The sequence below is a fragment of the Sebastes fasciatus genome, chromosome 6, assembly GCF_043250625.1.
Source record: "Sebastes fasciatus isolate fSebFas1 chromosome 6, fSebFas1.pri, whole genome shotgun sequence".
NCBI lineage: Eukaryota > Metazoa > Chordata > Actinopteri > Perciformes > Sebastidae > Sebastes > Sebastes fasciatus.
Window position 1 is genome coordinate 16,719,809 of NC_133800.1, and position 16,657 is coordinate 16,736,465.

General features: G+C 41.7%; 3 protein-coding genes across 3 annotated transcripts in view; 2 read left to right on the top strand and 1 right to left on the bottom strand.

Moving 5' to 3' along the window:
• Window positions 1-270: 270 nt before the first annotated feature.
• ficd (FIC domain protein adenylyltransferase) lies at window positions 271-4,184 on the top strand. The gene is made up of 2 exons (XM_074638000.1): window positions 271-768; window positions 2,520-4,184. The coding sequence occupies exons 1-2, from the start codon at window positions 495-497 to the stop codon at window positions 3,599-3,601; spliced, it is 1,356 nt and encodes a 451-aa protein (XP_074494101.1). The 5' UTR covers window positions 271-494; the 3' UTR covers window positions 3,602-4,184.
• Window positions 4,185-5,960: 1,776 nt separating this feature from the next.
• Window positions 5,961-15,493, bottom strand: sart3 (spliceosome associated factor 3, U4/U6 recycling protein). The gene is made up of 19 exons (XM_074637999.1): window positions 15,196-15,493; window positions 13,163-13,289; window positions 12,967-13,071; window positions 12,692-12,876; window positions 12,298-12,403; window positions 11,656-11,780; window positions 11,389-11,544; window positions 10,069-10,207; window positions 9,804-9,911; window positions 9,613-9,690; window positions 9,467-9,525; window positions 8,927-9,036; window positions 8,708-8,820; window positions 8,295-8,371; window positions 8,037-8,208; window positions 7,478-7,935; window positions 6,898-7,050; window positions 6,568-6,749; window positions 5,961-6,460 (listed from the first exon to the last, which is right to left on the bottom strand). Exons 1-19 carry the CDS (start codon window positions 15,463-15,465, stop codon window positions 6,268-6,270), a joined length of 2,916 nt encoding a protein of 971 aa, XP_074494100.1. The 5' UTR covers window positions 15,466-15,493; the 3' UTR covers window positions 5,961-6,267.
• A 979-nt stretch (window positions 15,494-16,472) lies between these two features.
• iscua (iron-sulfur cluster assembly enzyme a) overlaps window positions 16,473-16,657 on the top strand; it is a 3,099-nt gene continuing 2,914 nt past the window's right edge. Inside the window, exon 1 of the mRNA XM_074639797.1 lies at window positions 16,473-16,478. Within this exon, the coding sequence (XP_074495898.1) occupies window positions 16,473-16,478 (6 nt within the window). The remainder of the gene's footprint in view (window positions 16,479-16,657) is intronic.

The following is a 16,657-nucleotide window of genomic DNA, read 5'->3' on the forward strand; positions in this document are numbered from 1 at the left end:
CATCATGAATTAAATGCGATGATAATTTCCTTTTAAAATGTCCTAAGGATAACGAGCTCTTGATAACATGTGATTTTGTTGCTCCATATTTGAACACCAGATATCATTCTTCATTATCACATTACGTTGTTACGTCACTAAGTGCGTGCTAAGATTCACCCAATCAGAGACCGCTACGAACCAACTGTTGTATTGCTGCGTTCTCAGCCAATCAGCGCCGCCCTTCAATATAACTCTGACCAATGACAGTCCTCGATGTTCACACGTCCAGAACCAAGGAAGTGGATGATGTGTATTTTGTACACAAACTGTAATGACGACGCCGACAACAAGCGACCCTCCTCGCCTCCTCGTTGATTCAGCCTGCTAAGCCGTCATGTTGTCCGTGTTCTCGCTCCTGTCAGCCGGCCTGCTGCTCTCCTAGCTGCGGGTGGATAGAGATCTACATGGGGACCCGGATCCCCGGAGGATGGAGGCTCTAACCGGGCGTCGTCATGGCTGCGGTGCCGGTGTGTCGTTACAGCACTGGCCGGTTCCTCAGAGGATGGGGCCCGCTGCTGTGTGTGCTGCTCGGCTCTCTCGTGGCCGTCCTGCTGCCTCTGGTCGGGCTGGAGGAGGACCGGTGCTGCGCCACCCTGAAGGGCTTCGCTCAGCTCCGCTGCCAGCTGTGGGGGGGCTCCCAGCAGCCTCCAGCTGTTCAGTCCACCAGCCTCACGGTCCCGTTCACCGCCCTGGATGTGCTGCCTCTCAGGTCCAAGCCCAGCAAAGGTACAAACAACAAGTACAGGTGTACTCAGTCACAGTTCACTCGGCACAACACAAAGCTCCTGGGTCAGTCCTTCATGCTGGCCATCAGGCTCCACAACCAAGGCTGACCCCCATAGGAGAACTATGAGGACTTTAAGAACTGTAAACATGCACTATCTACCTTTAAACATGCACTATCTACCTTTAAACATGCACTATCTACCTTTAAACATGCACTATCTACCTTTAAACATGCACTATCTACCTTTAAACATGCACTATCTACCTTTAAACATGCACTATCTTGGACTCTATAACCACTGGTGCACTTAACACTTACTTTACACTATACATCCTATATACAACTATAGACTGCACATATGTACATACTACATTTATCCCTCCTGTTGTCTTCCCGTCGACCATGCAACTTTTGGTCTGGTTTGACTGTTTTTAAAGCATACATTATAAATTATCACCCAATTCTGTATTACACCTTTTTGGCCAACTTCATTCCAACTCATTACCACAAGTTTTACATTTTTTTTGGAATTCATGGTCAATAAACCTCATTTATATGAAATTAAACGAAATTAAACCTATTTTTTTAGGAAAAAATGCAGAAATTATGAATTATTTAGACTATACTCAAAATTGGAGGAATAATGTAGATGGATTATCAGACCGGTGAATGTCAACGTTTAGTCAGAATATTACAAATATTATAATATAAAATAATGTTTAATGACAGTTTCCAAAGACCATAAGGGAACCATCCATGTAATTTGGGGGAAATTAGGTGAAAGACATTCATATTTATGATATAATGAAGTTTGAAAAAGTCTCAAATTTGACCCGAAGACAACAGGAGGGTTATTTATTGATGGACTGTACACACTTTGTTCACCCATTCACTGTGTTTCTTTTGTATCTCTATTATTGTTTTTATAGTTTTTGTATACCTTTTACCTCTCCTGTGTTTCACTCTGTTTACTGATGTTGCTGCTTTGACACCTGAATTTCCCTCCAGGGGATTAATACAGGTTCATCTTATCTTATCTTATCTTAAATGTAAACCATATGTTAGAGACAAGATTAGATGTCTAGTACAGCATGAGTATTTCCCTTAATGTCCAGTATTTTGACTTTGAGAATTGACCCCCACATGAGAACTATGAGGACTTTAAGAACTGTAAACACGCTGCACTATCTGCAACCATCGTGGACTCTAACCACTGCCGCACTTTACACTTACTTTACACTATACATCCTATATACCACTTTATAGACTGCACATATGTACATACTACATTTATTTATTGACGGACTGCACACACTATATTCACCCATTCACTCTATCTTTTCTATCTCTATTATTGTTTTTATAATTTGTGTATACCTTTACCTCTCCTGTGTTTCACTCTGTTTGCTGATGTTGCTGCTTTAACACCTGAATCTCCCTCCGGGGGATTAATAAAGGTTCATCTTATCTTAACTCTATACCATATGTTTAAGACAAGATTAGATGTCTAGTACAGCATGAGGATTTCCCTTAATGTCCAGTATTTTGACTTTGAGAATTGACCAAAATAATTGTTATTCAGTGTGAAATACAGTTGATTTTTATATATATATAATGATCACTACTGGAATGAGGTCCTGGATATCATGATATTTATTTTCAATAGTGCCCGGCTCAGTTGCTGTATTATAACCTCTATACTGTTTCACATGTGTTGGAGTTGACTCTGTCCTTCGTGTTCTGATTGCAGAGATGGTGCTGGAGGCCAAAGCAGCTCTGCAGCTGGCTGTGGAGATGAGGAAACTGGGGAAAAGGGAGAAGGCTCACAAGCTGCTGGTACATGCACTCAGCATGAATCCAGACTTTGTGGATGCCCTAACGGAGCTGGGGACAATTCTTGAGGAGGAGAAGGATGTCGTCCAGGCAGACCACCTCTACTGCAAGGCCTTGGCCATATCGCCGTGTAATGAGAGAGCTCTGGTCAGCCGGGACCGAACTCTTCCCCTGGTGGAAGAGATTGACCAGCGTTACTTCAGCATCATTGACAGTAAAGTGCGCCGGCTCATGTCCATCCCTAAAGGCAACTCTGCACTCCGCCGGGTGATGGAGGAAACCTACTACCACCACATCTACCACACGGTGGCCATTGAAGGCAGCACGCTCACCCTGTCTGAGATCCGTCACATCATTGAGACGCGTTACGCCGTCGCTGGGAAGAGCCTGCAGGAGCAGAACGAGGCCATCGGCGTGGATGCGGCCATGAAGTACATCAACACCACGCTGTTGTCCAGGACGGGAACCATGACTGTCAGTGACATCCTGGAGATTCACCGGCGGGTGCTCGGCTACGTGGACCCCGTGGAGGGCGGGAGGCTGCGCACCAGCCAGGTGTTTGTTGGCCACCACATCCCCCCGCACCCTCAGGACCTGCAGAGACACATGCAGGAGCTGGTTCAGTGGCTCAACTCTGAGGAGGCCCTGCAGTTGCACCCTGTGGAGTACGCCGCTCTCGCCCACTACAAACTTGTGTACGTGCACCCATTTGTGGACGGTAACGGACGCACATCACGGCTGCTCATGAACCTGGGGCTCATGCAAGCGCGATACCCGCCGATCACCATTCGCAAAGAACAAAGGGCTGAGTATTATGGAGCTCTAGACACGGCCAACGAGGGCGACGTACGGCCCTTCATTCGCTTCATAGCCAGATGTACAGAGATGACATTGGACACATTGTTGATTTCTACAACAGAGCACGCCGTGGGGCTGCCGGGAGCCAGCCAAGACCACGTCTGCCTCGACTGCAAACAGACCATCCCGATTCATAACTGAGTTGGAGACGGGAGGAGAATCTAAAAGCTCTCAAATAACAATCCATCATATAATGTGTTGAATTGCCTCATCCCACCTCATAGCCCCCCATGCTTCAGTTTGGGTCCTAGAATGGCTGCATTCATTGAAACTGGTGCAGGATGTTGAATTGAAATCAGATTTTGGTGTTTAGGTTTTTCTTTCAATGAAAAGAAACCCATTTCTCACTTTTAGTTTGTAACCATATCCCCATAGGAGTGTTAATTAATTTCTATTACCATCAGAATACAATCAGAAGATTGACTACTGATGATGTGAGGAGGAAAGAAATCTTTCTCATCATGTCATTTGACTTGAGATGCTTTAGTGCGGCGGATGTTTAGCGTGTGTGGGAACATTTAGTTAATTAACTTTGGGATAAAGGTGATGTCTCATTACACTTTAAAGCACTTTCGTGTATTTGATTATTTATTTTAGTTTTAAAATAAGTGTTCTATTTACTTTCATTAGCTTAGTTTTAGAATGAACAAAGCGTTGAGTGTCATACTGGGATCAAAGATGATTTACATGACTTTATTAAAACAAGTTTTAGACCAGAAAAAAATATACATGACATGACTTTTTCTGTTTTGTTTTACAGGACCCCAAAACACAAGGGTAGAAAATGAAACAAGCAGGTAAATAAATACTGTGGTTGAACACCAAAAAAAAGCCATTTATTATTTACCTCTATACCAAATTCAAAACAGTGACTATAGAACTTATACAAAACAACAGCAATGCACACATACCACCTTTTAGTATTGGACATAAAACAGAAGGTGACTTTAGAGACCAACATATTTAGATATATATTTTTTAGATTAGGCCACTGTGGTGAGAGCAATCCATATAGCTTGTATTCCATCTGTTTTGAAAACTTATTTATATTTGTTACAAACTATGGTGACCTTTTTGAAATTAGTGAACATTATGTAGACACATAATTGTTAATATCCAAACAAGACAACTGGTTGACTTCTTACACGGGAAAACAGAAATGGAAAAACTGCATAGATTCTCTTCTCTTGTGTCGAAGGAGCTGCAGACCTAAATAATGTGTAGATGACAGAAAGAGCCTCTTTACTCTACCTCAGGAGCTGTCAGCCAAGTGTGGCTCAGTTCATTGAGAGGGTGAAATTAACTATTACAAAGAAAACCAGGTCCAAATCACATTTATAAAACTGTACTTCGGTTCAGTTTATAACGTTCTAAGGATTCACTTTCACAGTGTACACACAACAGAGTACTTTCTAGCATTTATGGTTATATCTTAACTCTTTTCAACACGTTTGACTAATTCACATCTCCTCTTATATCAATGGACTCTTGCAGGTCTGCAAGTAACTTATTTATTATTGATTAATCTGCCAATTAATTTCTTAATTGTTTAGTCTACAAACCTTGAGTAAACTGTGAAAAATGCCCATCACAATTTCCTAGAGCCTAAGGTGAAGTCATCAAATGTATTTTGTCCTATCAAAAGTCTAAAACCCAAATATATTCTATTTAACAAAATGTAAGGAGGGAGGAAAACAATTCTCACATCTGAGACACTGGAAATCGACTAGAACAATTATCAAAAGAGATTAGAGTCGATTGCTGCGGCATAGACTGACGCAAGCAGACACTAAATTTCTTCAGCATCATTTTTGAGTTTCACAAGGTGAAGGGAATATGGTTCATTTCCTTCCGACTCTCTCAGTCAGCCCGCAGCAAATAAATCAGACTGAAAAACAATAGAAATGACGATGGATGTTTTCACCCTGAACAGACAGCTCACATTAACAGTGATGTATGAAAACAGAAAGTAAACTTAGCGCAGTTCTGTACTAAATACTATAACTGATATCAAGCATTAGCAGACATGATATGAGGACAGTTTTCATATTGTAATAACATGTCCTCAGGCCAAGATAAAGCCAGTTAACTAATACCGGACCCTCAGTAGGCTCCATAGCATCATGATAGCGATTTGAAGCAGATGGTAACTCCCAGATGGTATTATGTAGAAATAATGAATTAATTGTACTATACAGTCAGAAAAAGTAATTACTATCCTTGTTAACTTAGTCCGCAGAGGTAAAAATAAGTTACACAACAAAAAGGTTTCCTAAAAATATCTGGAGACTACATCTTTTCATCACTGCAACACATCCAACTTCTGTACACACACACACCATCTATATTACACCACGTCTGAACTTTTGCATATAACCTTTTTAAACAACATTCACAAGTTTGTCTGTTTTGAATATTTAAAAAAAATACTCTCCCATATGTTTCTCTCAGATCCCCTTCACATTACACAACAAAAGAAGACGCTTTGCAACATGAGGCGTACAATTTTAGATACAGTATATTTACACACAAATATGATACACTTCTCTTTTATAAAATAGCCGGCCAGCCACCTTCAAACACACCGAAACGATCTGTCACACTGGTGAAAAGTATTGGTTGAAAAGGCTTTCCGATGGAGGGCAGGAGCTTGGCGGTTAAGGCAAATCTCGCAGAACGGATGATGACAAGACTGAGATTAAAGGGAAACCGGGTAACCAATTACAGGAAAATCACCAACAATAACTTGTTAAGGACACAAGATGGCTTTCAGTGTGAAGGCGGTCGTAATTCTCTCGCTCATCTTCTCACTTGCTGAGAAGCATTCTGGCAAAGTCTGAATTTGACAAAGGTTTCGTCTCTCCGGCTGCGTTCACTGATGCGCTGTCTGTCGCTGGCACCTGCTCAGCCGCTGTTCCATTCTCGGCTTTGCTTACGGTCCCACTCTGTCGGTGCAGGGAACGAGGAAGTAATGAGAGCTGAGTGCGTCCTCTTCCTCTCCTGGGAATATAAAAAAAAACAGTTTTGTTTGTGTTCAGTTACAGAGCAGAGAATGGCAGACTTTCAGAACATTTCAGCTGGCATGAAAGAGAAATCAGCAAACTTACGATCCAAACACCTGGCGAGGCATGTCTGCCATGAGCCTGTTGGAACCGGGTTTATCCATATTTCTGCGAGGAGGGTTACTTATTGCAACAGCGATTGTGTTGTCCTCTACAACCATGCCGTCCAATTTCAGAACTGCCTGAGAAGCCTGGGCTTCATCTGCAAACTCAACATATGCCAGACCCTGCAGAGCCACACAGCAACAGAGGGTTAATACATCAACAGCTGACTTTGCTCAGCATCTGTACAGTCAAAGGTGGTAATCATTAGCTTAATCAGGAGGACTATTTTGAGCCAAACATCTGGACACCATCCTCCTCTTTATGCCTCACCTTGGGTTTTCCTGAGCGATACGTGACCAGACGAATGTCTTTGATGGTGCCATGACTTTTGCAGATTTCCTCCAGTTGCTCTTTATTGCACGAGAACGGCAGCCCAGAGATGAAGATCTTCTGTTTCTCAATGGTTGTGTTGTATTTAAATATCTACGGGGACATTGATGGGAAGTGGTCACTTGCACTGCACGTTATCAGGGTTTCTGCAGGTTCACCAAGTTAGAATTAATACATTTTTAATACCACAGAATTCAATTTAACACCAATTTTACAGTCATGCGGTCCAAAGTGTGATGGAAAACCAGTAGAGACAGTATGACCTAGAATTACTGATTATTTATATCACATTTTTTTCAGTATCTCCCAATTACATTAATGCGACCTGGACCTGGATAAGTGACATAAAATGGATCGATGGATTAACCAATTAAGAATCATTAATTTATTTAGAGCATAGAATATATTTTAAGATTATATAATACATTTTAACTCCTTTTTTTCCCCCAATGATTTTTAAGACTTGCAGATACTCTGGTTATAATAAAAAACAAACTTGTTTTCTTGTGTTCATATTTACCTTAAAGTCAGGATTTTTGTTTTTGTCTACACAAGGTGACACAAACATGGGCCTGCCCTCCACCTCCCGTCTGTCCAGCTTCAGGGCTTCAGCGACAGACACTGTGGATTCAAACTGTACATAGCAGTAGCCTTTGAAGGTCCCTTTGTTGCTGAATACGGGGCGAACCTGTTCGATGGGACCACAGGTCTCAAACAGCGTCCTGAGCTTCGCCTCTGGCTCCTCCAGGGTGTACGCCAGGTTGCTGATGAATACGCTGCTGTTATCGTTGCGAAGCTCTGGCTTTTCGTCGTTCTGCTTCTGGGCAGCGGCCGCTGCTCCGTGCTGGGCTCTTTTATTGCCGTGAGCAGCAGGCTTATAGCCAGGGGGAGCGTTCCTCCCAAACAGTCCCGTCTCGGTCTCCATGTACTCCTCTGCAGTTTGGTCCCCGTTTCCTCTTTGCCTTTTAGGAGCTTGTTCTGTTACAGAGGGAAATAAATATGAATAAACACAGAATTTCTAAAGCATAGTTTTGCTTCAAAACAAACAAAGGTTTATCATACTAATTATCTGTATTTACCGGAGTTATCGTTCCACTCATCATGATAATCATCCTGCTTGGCTTTCCTCTTCTCCCCAGCTCGAGTTCCCTTCTGGCCCTTCTTCTGAGCCTTCTTGTCTACCTTGGCCCTCCGCCGCTGATCACCTCTCTCGTCCTCTTGGCGAGCCAGGTTGGCTTCTTTCACAGCCACCTAACAGATGGGCACAACATGGTAACATTAGCCAAAAGCAGCTTAATGATACACCTGTCCAGTGCAATGCTGATATGTGCTCCTGCCTTCGCTCGCTGCTCATTAATCCGGTTCAGTCGGGTCTCTGTCTTCTGCACTGCCACGTCCCAGTCCTCCAGAGAACCTGGAGGTGAGGAAGAAAAATACAGACACGCTGTAATTTGGGTTTGACATGTTATGATTTGAGCATATTTTTTTGCTACATGCAGTACCTCTGAGGGTTTCTGGACAATATTTGTCATTGCTTTGTGTTGTTAATTGATTTCCAATAATAAATATATACATATGTTTGCATAAAGCAGCATATTTGTCCACTACCATGTTGATAAGAGTATTAAACACATGACAAATCTCCCTTTAAGATACATTTTGAACAGGTAAAAAATGGACAACGTGATTAATCATGATTAAATATTTTAATCGATTGACGTTGATGTTAGATTTTTACATTGGGACTCACCTTCGACCCTCTCAAATGTGAGCAGGACTTCACTCACATGCTCAGGGTAGTCTGAGGTGCACTGAACTGCTCTGTGGAGAGCTTTCCGACAGTGAACAGGGTCTCCATAAGACCTACGGATAAAGTTGAAAAAAAAAATCATATACAAGTTTTGGTTAAAAAGGTATGAGCACTTCTTCAATTAACATCTTCTCCCCACTCAGACATTGATGAACACACCTTTCAAGGTTATAGTACTCCAGCCACATGTTGGCATATTTAGCGTTCCCTTTTGTCATGATACTGTCCCACAGCTCTCTGGCTTTTTGGATGTTCTTGCAGTGGAGAGCCTGTTGGGGAGGAAAAAACAAAAATGATGAGATGTTCATTTGTGTAGACAGTTTCAATATTATACATGTGAAAGTGAGGTAACTTCAAACACTCACATAAAGATTATATTTCATAGTATGATTCAAATAAAACTGTCACATTTTGAGAAAAGTGCTGCCATAGTTTAGTAGCTGTAGTCCTTTACCATGTGTCTCAATGGGCCTTAACCTCATTATGCTTCAAGGTCATTTGTATATCATTGAGTAGTTGTACGCACTTGAGCTATTACTAGTTTTAAAATGCAGACTCTTGGCCTTTGTCCTCTGATTCCATAGACAAGACAATCATAAATTAAATAGGTCAAAATAACACACAAATTAAAGATTAAACACAATTCAACATCACAGAAATTCAACTCTTGAAAATGGTTGTCATGGTAACACTGCTCACCTCTATCCTTGCCCAGATCTGCATGATGATACAAGAAGGATCTCCACTTTCACCAAATCCTACAAAGACACAATACAATGAATTATATGAAAACCAAACCAAGAACGCCACAAAAATAAATCTCAGTCGGACTAAAATCCACCTACTTTCTTCAACATCCTGTTTCATGTAGTCTAGAGAGCGAGAGAAAGCTCCTCGTAGCTCCTCCAACTCTTTACTTGATTCTGTAAAAACAAAAACAAAAAAAAAGGAAATAATATCAGTAAGGGAACAATGAGTGAACTCAATAGTTTCCAAACACAAAGACAAATTCTGTGTCACACACAACTGCTCTCACCTTTGCTGAAATCCACACGTCTCCTCAGGTAGTCGAGGTATGCCTGCCAAATTTCCACATAATCCGTCGCTTGAATGAAACCTGCATTCAGCGCCTTTTCAAAAAGATCTGTGAGGAAGAGAAACACACTACATGAAATGGCCAAGCAAGTTCCAATATACCAGAATAAGGGTCTGGGATATTTCCCCATAAGAAACACACAACTGCATGAAAACAGCGACAGAGTCGTCATCCGAAAAGCTCCTTGCTGCGCTCTAGATGTTACCTGAGACAGTCTGGTGGTCGGCTCCATGCCTCTCCAGAGCTAGCAGGTAGCTCTTCCACAGACCCATAGTCCAGGGGCAGTTCCTGACTGCACGCTCGTGAGAGGAGAGAACCATGTCTTTGATCTTCAGCTGACGATCCTGCAGAGTCCGGAGAGAACCAACTAAATGGTTAAAAAAAATCAGGGTTCCCCCTTTTTATCTCTAGAGATCATTTTCAGTGATGATAGCTGGTATGACAGACAGGGATCGCACCATACACTAATAGATTCCTCTTTGTGGAAGTCTGATTTAAAAGTCTATGACTATAACTTCTCTATGAAATCATCTCTTATGTGCTTAGAAGTTCTGACAGATCAATCATAGAATAATAGAATAATAAAAATCAGCCAGCAGTTACTAATATTTACATTTGAAGGACTTTCGACCACTTAAGTTGTAATGTCATGTCATGTCATGTCATGTCATGTCATGTCATGTCATGTCATGTCATGTCATGTCATGCTGCCATGTGATGCGACTTGAGTAGCCACACTCTCATCCATAAACTACCATTTGATTTGATGATCCTGAACATAACTTAGCCCTTTCAGATGCGATGTTATCCGTTTTTGAGGAGCTCTGATAGATAGCCTGGTAGTTCATTCTCAGCTAACGGAAAATAGAAGAATGTTGAAATAATCTTCCAGGATTTTTCTCTAATCTTTCCATGTGTTTTCCAAAACTGGAAAATTGGTCAACTGTTTTCCAGGACTCGTGGGAACCCTGATAATCTTAAACAAGCTGAAAGATTTAAAGAGTCACTTTTATAAGCAACCACATTTTGACATCCCACCATAAACACTGCAATAGGAGTCATACAGAATCACATTTAAATATCAAATGGGAATCTTTAACCACTACCTTGAAAAAAACTTTCTCCATACAAGACATGGCTACTTTAACAAATCTACAAGAATAAAGATGAGAACCTCTTTTCAGATGAGTAAAAATAATGATCAACCTGATGTATCACTGGTTATTGTCCAAGTTTAGAGTTTAAAATGTCAGAAACTGCATTACAAAAATTAAAAGACCCATGAATCCATTTCAAGAAGAGCTGTTGGAGAAAATCACTGGCTGTAATTTATCAAGATAACCTCAGTGCAATAATTTGATCATAGCTGTTTAGTCTTTGCTGGCAGACGATGCAGTTGGCAAGTTTTAGGCGCTGAATAAGAGCAGTCAGACTGGGAAGTAATGCCATGTGAAAGAGTCCAAACCCTACTCAGTAAACATTGGGAGCCCTTAACGAAGCATTCCAAAAGCTGACCAACACTCACAAGATAGGTGGCGTATTTAGCCCACATGTCTGGTACCAGGCAGTTCTCCGCCAGGGTCCGCTCATAGGTTATCTGGATCCGCGCCGGGTCGCCCTCCTTTAGTTCGAAGTCGATGTAGGACTGATACTCTGCAAGCTTAGGAGGCTCTGCTACTATCTGCAGCAACACAACAGCATGCAGATGTTATGCATTGCAAAAATGATGCACATTATTTACACATAAAAGGGAGAACTGTAACTGTCAGAATTATCAAAGCAAGTCAGTTACCAGTGACTCTTCAAAAGGTTTGCACTTTGCCAGCTGCTGCAAAGCCTTTTTGTACAGATGTATGACCGTCTCAGCCACGCCATGTTCAGACCACTCCTCATACTCTGCATAGGTGGCTTCCATGTCTACAAAACAACAGTTTAAAGACATTTTTTCAACATTATCAATAAAGATACATACACCAAAGACAGTATTTACAAAATGTAAAGGAGTAACATTGAGAAGTAGACGTTTTAAGTTTGTGTGTTGCAGGAATGTGTCAATTTGCAAAAATGCTTAATCTCGGTCTCATACTTTAGTGAATAGGAACATGTGAGATGTTCAGATAAGAAAGGTTTAAAACATTACAGAAATGCCTCTGGTCTCCATTCAGCTGGGACAGAAATAAACAGCACAATACTAGACCATCTGGCTATCTCTCGCCCACTTCTGCAAAGCATGGTCAGGGCCTGAAGAGGAGTTCTTTCTAATTCTGTACGACATTTCCAAACCGTGCAACACTTAAGTTATCCCACAAGGCAGCTTTATCTTTCTAAATGGGGTAATTCACAGTTTTCAGATTTTTTGGACATACGGCCCTCACAACACGAATCCTGCCCGTTTTACAGCAGCCCGTCTGGACAGAAGAGGCGTCGTGCTTACCCATTAAGGGAACGGCCAGCTGGCGGCGAAACAGTGTATGGATACGCTCAAGCTGAGTATTCAGCAGCCCTTGCTCCTCTTGGCTGGGAATCCTGCCAGGGGGAGGCTGGGACGAATCACAGCGGAGAAAATGGAGTCAAAATTTAGCAAAGGCCCATTTAGTCGAACATGACAGGGATTAAAACGGAGCATTTAAAGTATATGCATTTATTCTGAGTTAAATGAGTGGATTATCATCCAAAAGCACACAATATTAACCTGACGGAGACAGATTGATATCACCTGCAACTATACTACACTGTGTGTTTGAAATTTGAAAGCAAATTTGAAAATGGCAACAAAATCGGAGCATACGTCTGACCATTGATAAGATCGTAGTGATGCAAACACAAACCTGTACTGTGGACAGAATAACGTTCTCAAACTCTCTGTACGCCTCCCACACCGTCTGTCCCTTGGTCATGTGAACCCCCACAGCTGTCACCGCTCTCTCAAAGATGGATCTCACCTTGTCCATCCCACCTGGTGAGCCCATGCCTCCAATTGAATACTGAGCATATTCAAGCCAGATATCTGGACCTGAGTATAAAGACACAGAATTAAATGTTAACATCATGAAATAACTGAATGTGAAATCAAAGGCAGTTAAGAAGGGTGGGATGCACTCACAGATATAGTCGTTTATAGCTTTCTCAAAAAGTTCGTATACTTTCTCCCGGTTTGGCTCCTCCTCAGACAGACGGATCTCATCCTTGAGCCAGTCTAGCCAGATCTCTGCAGGGTTCAACAAAATGTGGTTTCAGTTGCAAATAATGATCAGAGCTGCTGTCAGCTGATACCAAAACTGTATTAGACATGCACCAACCTTCAGTGAGTGGGAAAAGCTCACTCATCTTCTGCCTTGCCTTTCGCAGACGGGAAAGTTCTCCCTCCTGCTTCAGCAGTTTGATGAGATCCACATGGCAGTTGTAGTCGAAAGCATTGATTGACAGCTGAAAAATCACAGAGATGAGACGTTGAACAATACAATTAAACACATCTTAATTAACTCATGCTTCTTCTGTAGTTTATAGCAGTTGATTTAGTACCACTGCCAAAGAAAACGTCTCATTAATGTCACACAGATTAAATCATGACATTATCAATCTAACATTAGGGCTGCAACTAACGATTATTTTCATTGTCGATTAATCGATTAGTTGTTTGGTCTATAAAATGCCAGAAATAGGTGAAAAATGTCAATCGGTGTTTCCCAAAGCCCAAGATGACGTACTCAAATGTCTTGTTTTGTCCACAACTCAAAGATGTTTAGTTTACTGTCATAGAGGACTAAAGAAACCAGAAAATATTCAGATTTAAGAAGCTGAAATCTGAAAATGTGACTTTTTCTTTCTTAAAAAATTACTCAAACCGATAAATCGACTATCAAAATAGTTGGCAATTAATTTAATAGTTGACAACTGATCGATTAATCGTTGCAACTCTATCTAACATGTTTAATAATTTACACAATGCCACTCAAACAAGATGATACAATATATACAGTACGTTGACACTCAGGTAGCTGTACCTAGCTGTCACTAAATCTAATGCAATCTAATAAATTCTAACTTCATTTCAGAAAGGTGTTGATTCAACTTTATGATTATTTTGGAGGTTATAGTGTGCATTACACTGAGGTGTTTTGAGTATATTAATTCTAGTGAGGGTAGACACTTCTCAGAATAGTATAACACAATATAATTCAACAGCACCACAAACTTCAGCCTCCAAAATGACTATAAAGTTATCAACATCTATTTAAGACAAGTATAACCTTCATGAAGGTGGTATTTCTTGCAGGGCCTGTTGTACTGCATTAGTTTTAGACATGTGTACCTAATAAATTGAGTGTAACATAAGTAGCTAATGCTGCAGTAATGTTATAAACTTGGTTTCTCTCGGGTGTTATAGAGGAAGCACAGACTACAGCATTTACTGTATCACTGCAACAGATTCACTTATGAAAACCGTTATCAATACAACAGATTAAAGATAAAATAAGATAATCCTTTATTAGTCCCCAGTGGGTTAATTTGCAGTGTTATGCAGCAAAGGGGATAGTGCAAAAAACAAGATGCATCAGCTAACGCAGTAAAACAAAAAAAGCGCTAAACAAAGTGTAACAAAATATGAACAATTTAAATAGAAGGAAGTATAAAAATAGGAGCAGTATATACAGTATTGACAATAAACAGACTATTAAGAAAATTGCACAAGTGGAAAATGATATTGCACAGTGAGAATGAATGAATGAAATTCCACCTGAAAATATCAGGTTATTGTCACTTTTGTGGTGTGTAAGTAGTCTACATACACATAAATTGAGTGTAACATAAGTAGCTAATGCTGCAGTATTGTTATAAACTTGGTTTCTCTCTGCTGTTATAGTGGAAGCACAGACTACAGCATGTATCACTGCAACAGATTCATTTATGATATGTTATCAATATAACAGATTAAACACCTCAAGCGCGACACCAGGCACACAATAAAGTTAGGACTTATGTACTTTATCTTTGCACATGTACTTTCTACCTCAGCTACACTGGAAGCTGTCCACCCGGACATGTATAGTAAAAAAAAAGGCGCGTGTGACAACAGCCATTAGCATCACAGATTAGCATGTGAGCTAATCACGACAGCTATCTGAGTGACGTCGTATCAAACGCGCCTATTTAGGTTAATTGTTTTGGATTTTGGATAACAGCAGCTGACATTAGCATATTTGTAGTTTGTATTAAAAACAGGACAGAGCTGCTCGTGATTTTAAAGCTACTAGTTGGTAGTATCTGACTGTGTTTCCCCTCCATTCATTCTCATTAGCTCCTCGGCTAGCTGGTGAGTGAGGTTCTCTACCTGCTCCTCCAGTCGCTGGATCTCCGCTTCATTTTCCTTCTCGTCCTCCGACGAATCGTCCTCTTCGTCGTCTGAGTTTTCTACTCTCATGCCCTCCTCCTCCTCTTGTTCTTCGTCCGATTCCATATCCCTCTCCTCCATCCCAGCATCTTCCTCCTCCATCTCTTGCAACTGCGTTTGCTCTGCGTTGCTGTTTGGCGCTGCCATGTTGGAAAGGCTCGTCTGCCTGGTAACAGCTAGTGATGTGTCTGTTCGAACGAGTCGGTTCATTGAGCCGGCTCTTTTAGGTGAACGATAAGAGCCGGCTCGTTTTTTTCTCTCCCTTTACTTAAAGGGACTGTTTGTAACTTTTTACACATATAAATGTACCGGATCGGTGTCCCATGCGCCCTCGCATATGCGCGCTCGCGTGTGGCTACGCTGTTCAGACAAGACTCCAAAAAAACTACACGGAAGCACCAAAACCGCAAAGTTATATCTAGTGAAGCCCGTCTTGCAAAACAGTGTCAACTCTTCCTGCTCCAGCCCCTCGACCACGGCCAGAAGACAAAGGGGAGACCGTATGGTCTCCAGGGCCGGAGTCTCTGCTCCTCTGCCTGCTTGCCTTCACTCACACTCCGCACGCATTCTCGCGCTCCACCTCACGTGCATGCGCGCACACTACACACTGCAGAAGAGTTAGTTTAGCTCTGAGAATATCTAGTGAATATACAGTGGACGTTTGTGCAGAAATAAATGCTGCAGCTCCTCCAGACCAACAGAGGTTTCCCGTGTCTTGTGAAGTGACAGGGCTCCGCAGCGAGTTACGTTATCGTCTCCAACCGGGTGCCGGTGTCTCCCCTGCTCCCTCCGGCCGCGGTCGGGACGCTGAAGCAGGAAAAGCCAAAACTAGGATCAGCAGTGATTCATGGAGAGACCTCCGTCTGGTCAGCTAACATTACTGCCAAGCAGGTGAAATATAGAGTGATATTGTGGTTTTAGCTGACATGTGTCGCCTCACTGTTTTGAGCGATGCTCGTTCATGTCTATGTAGAGCGAGCACAAGCGCGAGCCCCTCGCTGACTGTCGTTGACTTAACAGCCACAGGTGTCGCTGTATTTCTGATTCTTACAAACAGTGTATAGTGTCCGCGAATAGCAGACAAGATGAGACAGTCGTAAATGAAGCAGCATGTCAAGTTATGATATTCTGGAAATTATAAGGTTTAGTATAATTATATTGAATAATTTAAGAGATATATGTGCACAAATACTAATCATAGGTCAAAACAGCGCTAAATGTGGGTGAATTATATAAAAGGCAGAAATGGTAAAAACGAAGAGCCGTTTGGGAGCCGAAAGAGCCGGCTCTTCTTGGTGAGCTGAGTCAAATGAGCTGACTCACTAAAAAGAGCCTGAATTCCCATCACTAAGAGGTGGAGCCTGAACGCACCGTGTACCGGCTGCTGTTAGCCGCTAGTAGG

Bases quoted from the DNA above. Each gene is read 5' to 3' on its own strand.
- ficd (XM_074638000.1), top strand. From the start codon at position 495: ATGGCTGCGGTGCCGGTGTGTCGTTACAGCACTGGCCGGTTCCTCAGA. The intron at 769-2,519 runs GTACAAACAACA...TTCTGATTGCAG, and splicing joins CAGGTCCAAGCCCAGCAAAG to AGATGGTGCTGGAGGCCAAA.
- sart3 (XM_074637999.1), bottom strand. From the start codon at position 15,465: ATGAACCGACTCGTTCGAACAGACACATCACTAGCTGTTACCAGGCAG. The intron at 12,877-12,966 runs GTGAGTGCATCC...CTTTATACTCAG, and splicing joins AGCTATAAACGACTATATCT to GTCCAGATATCTGGCTTGAA. The intron at 9,526-9,612 runs GTAGGTGGATTT...GTGTCTTTGTAG, and splicing joins GAAACAGGATGTTGAAGAAA to GATTTGGTGAAAGTGGAGAT.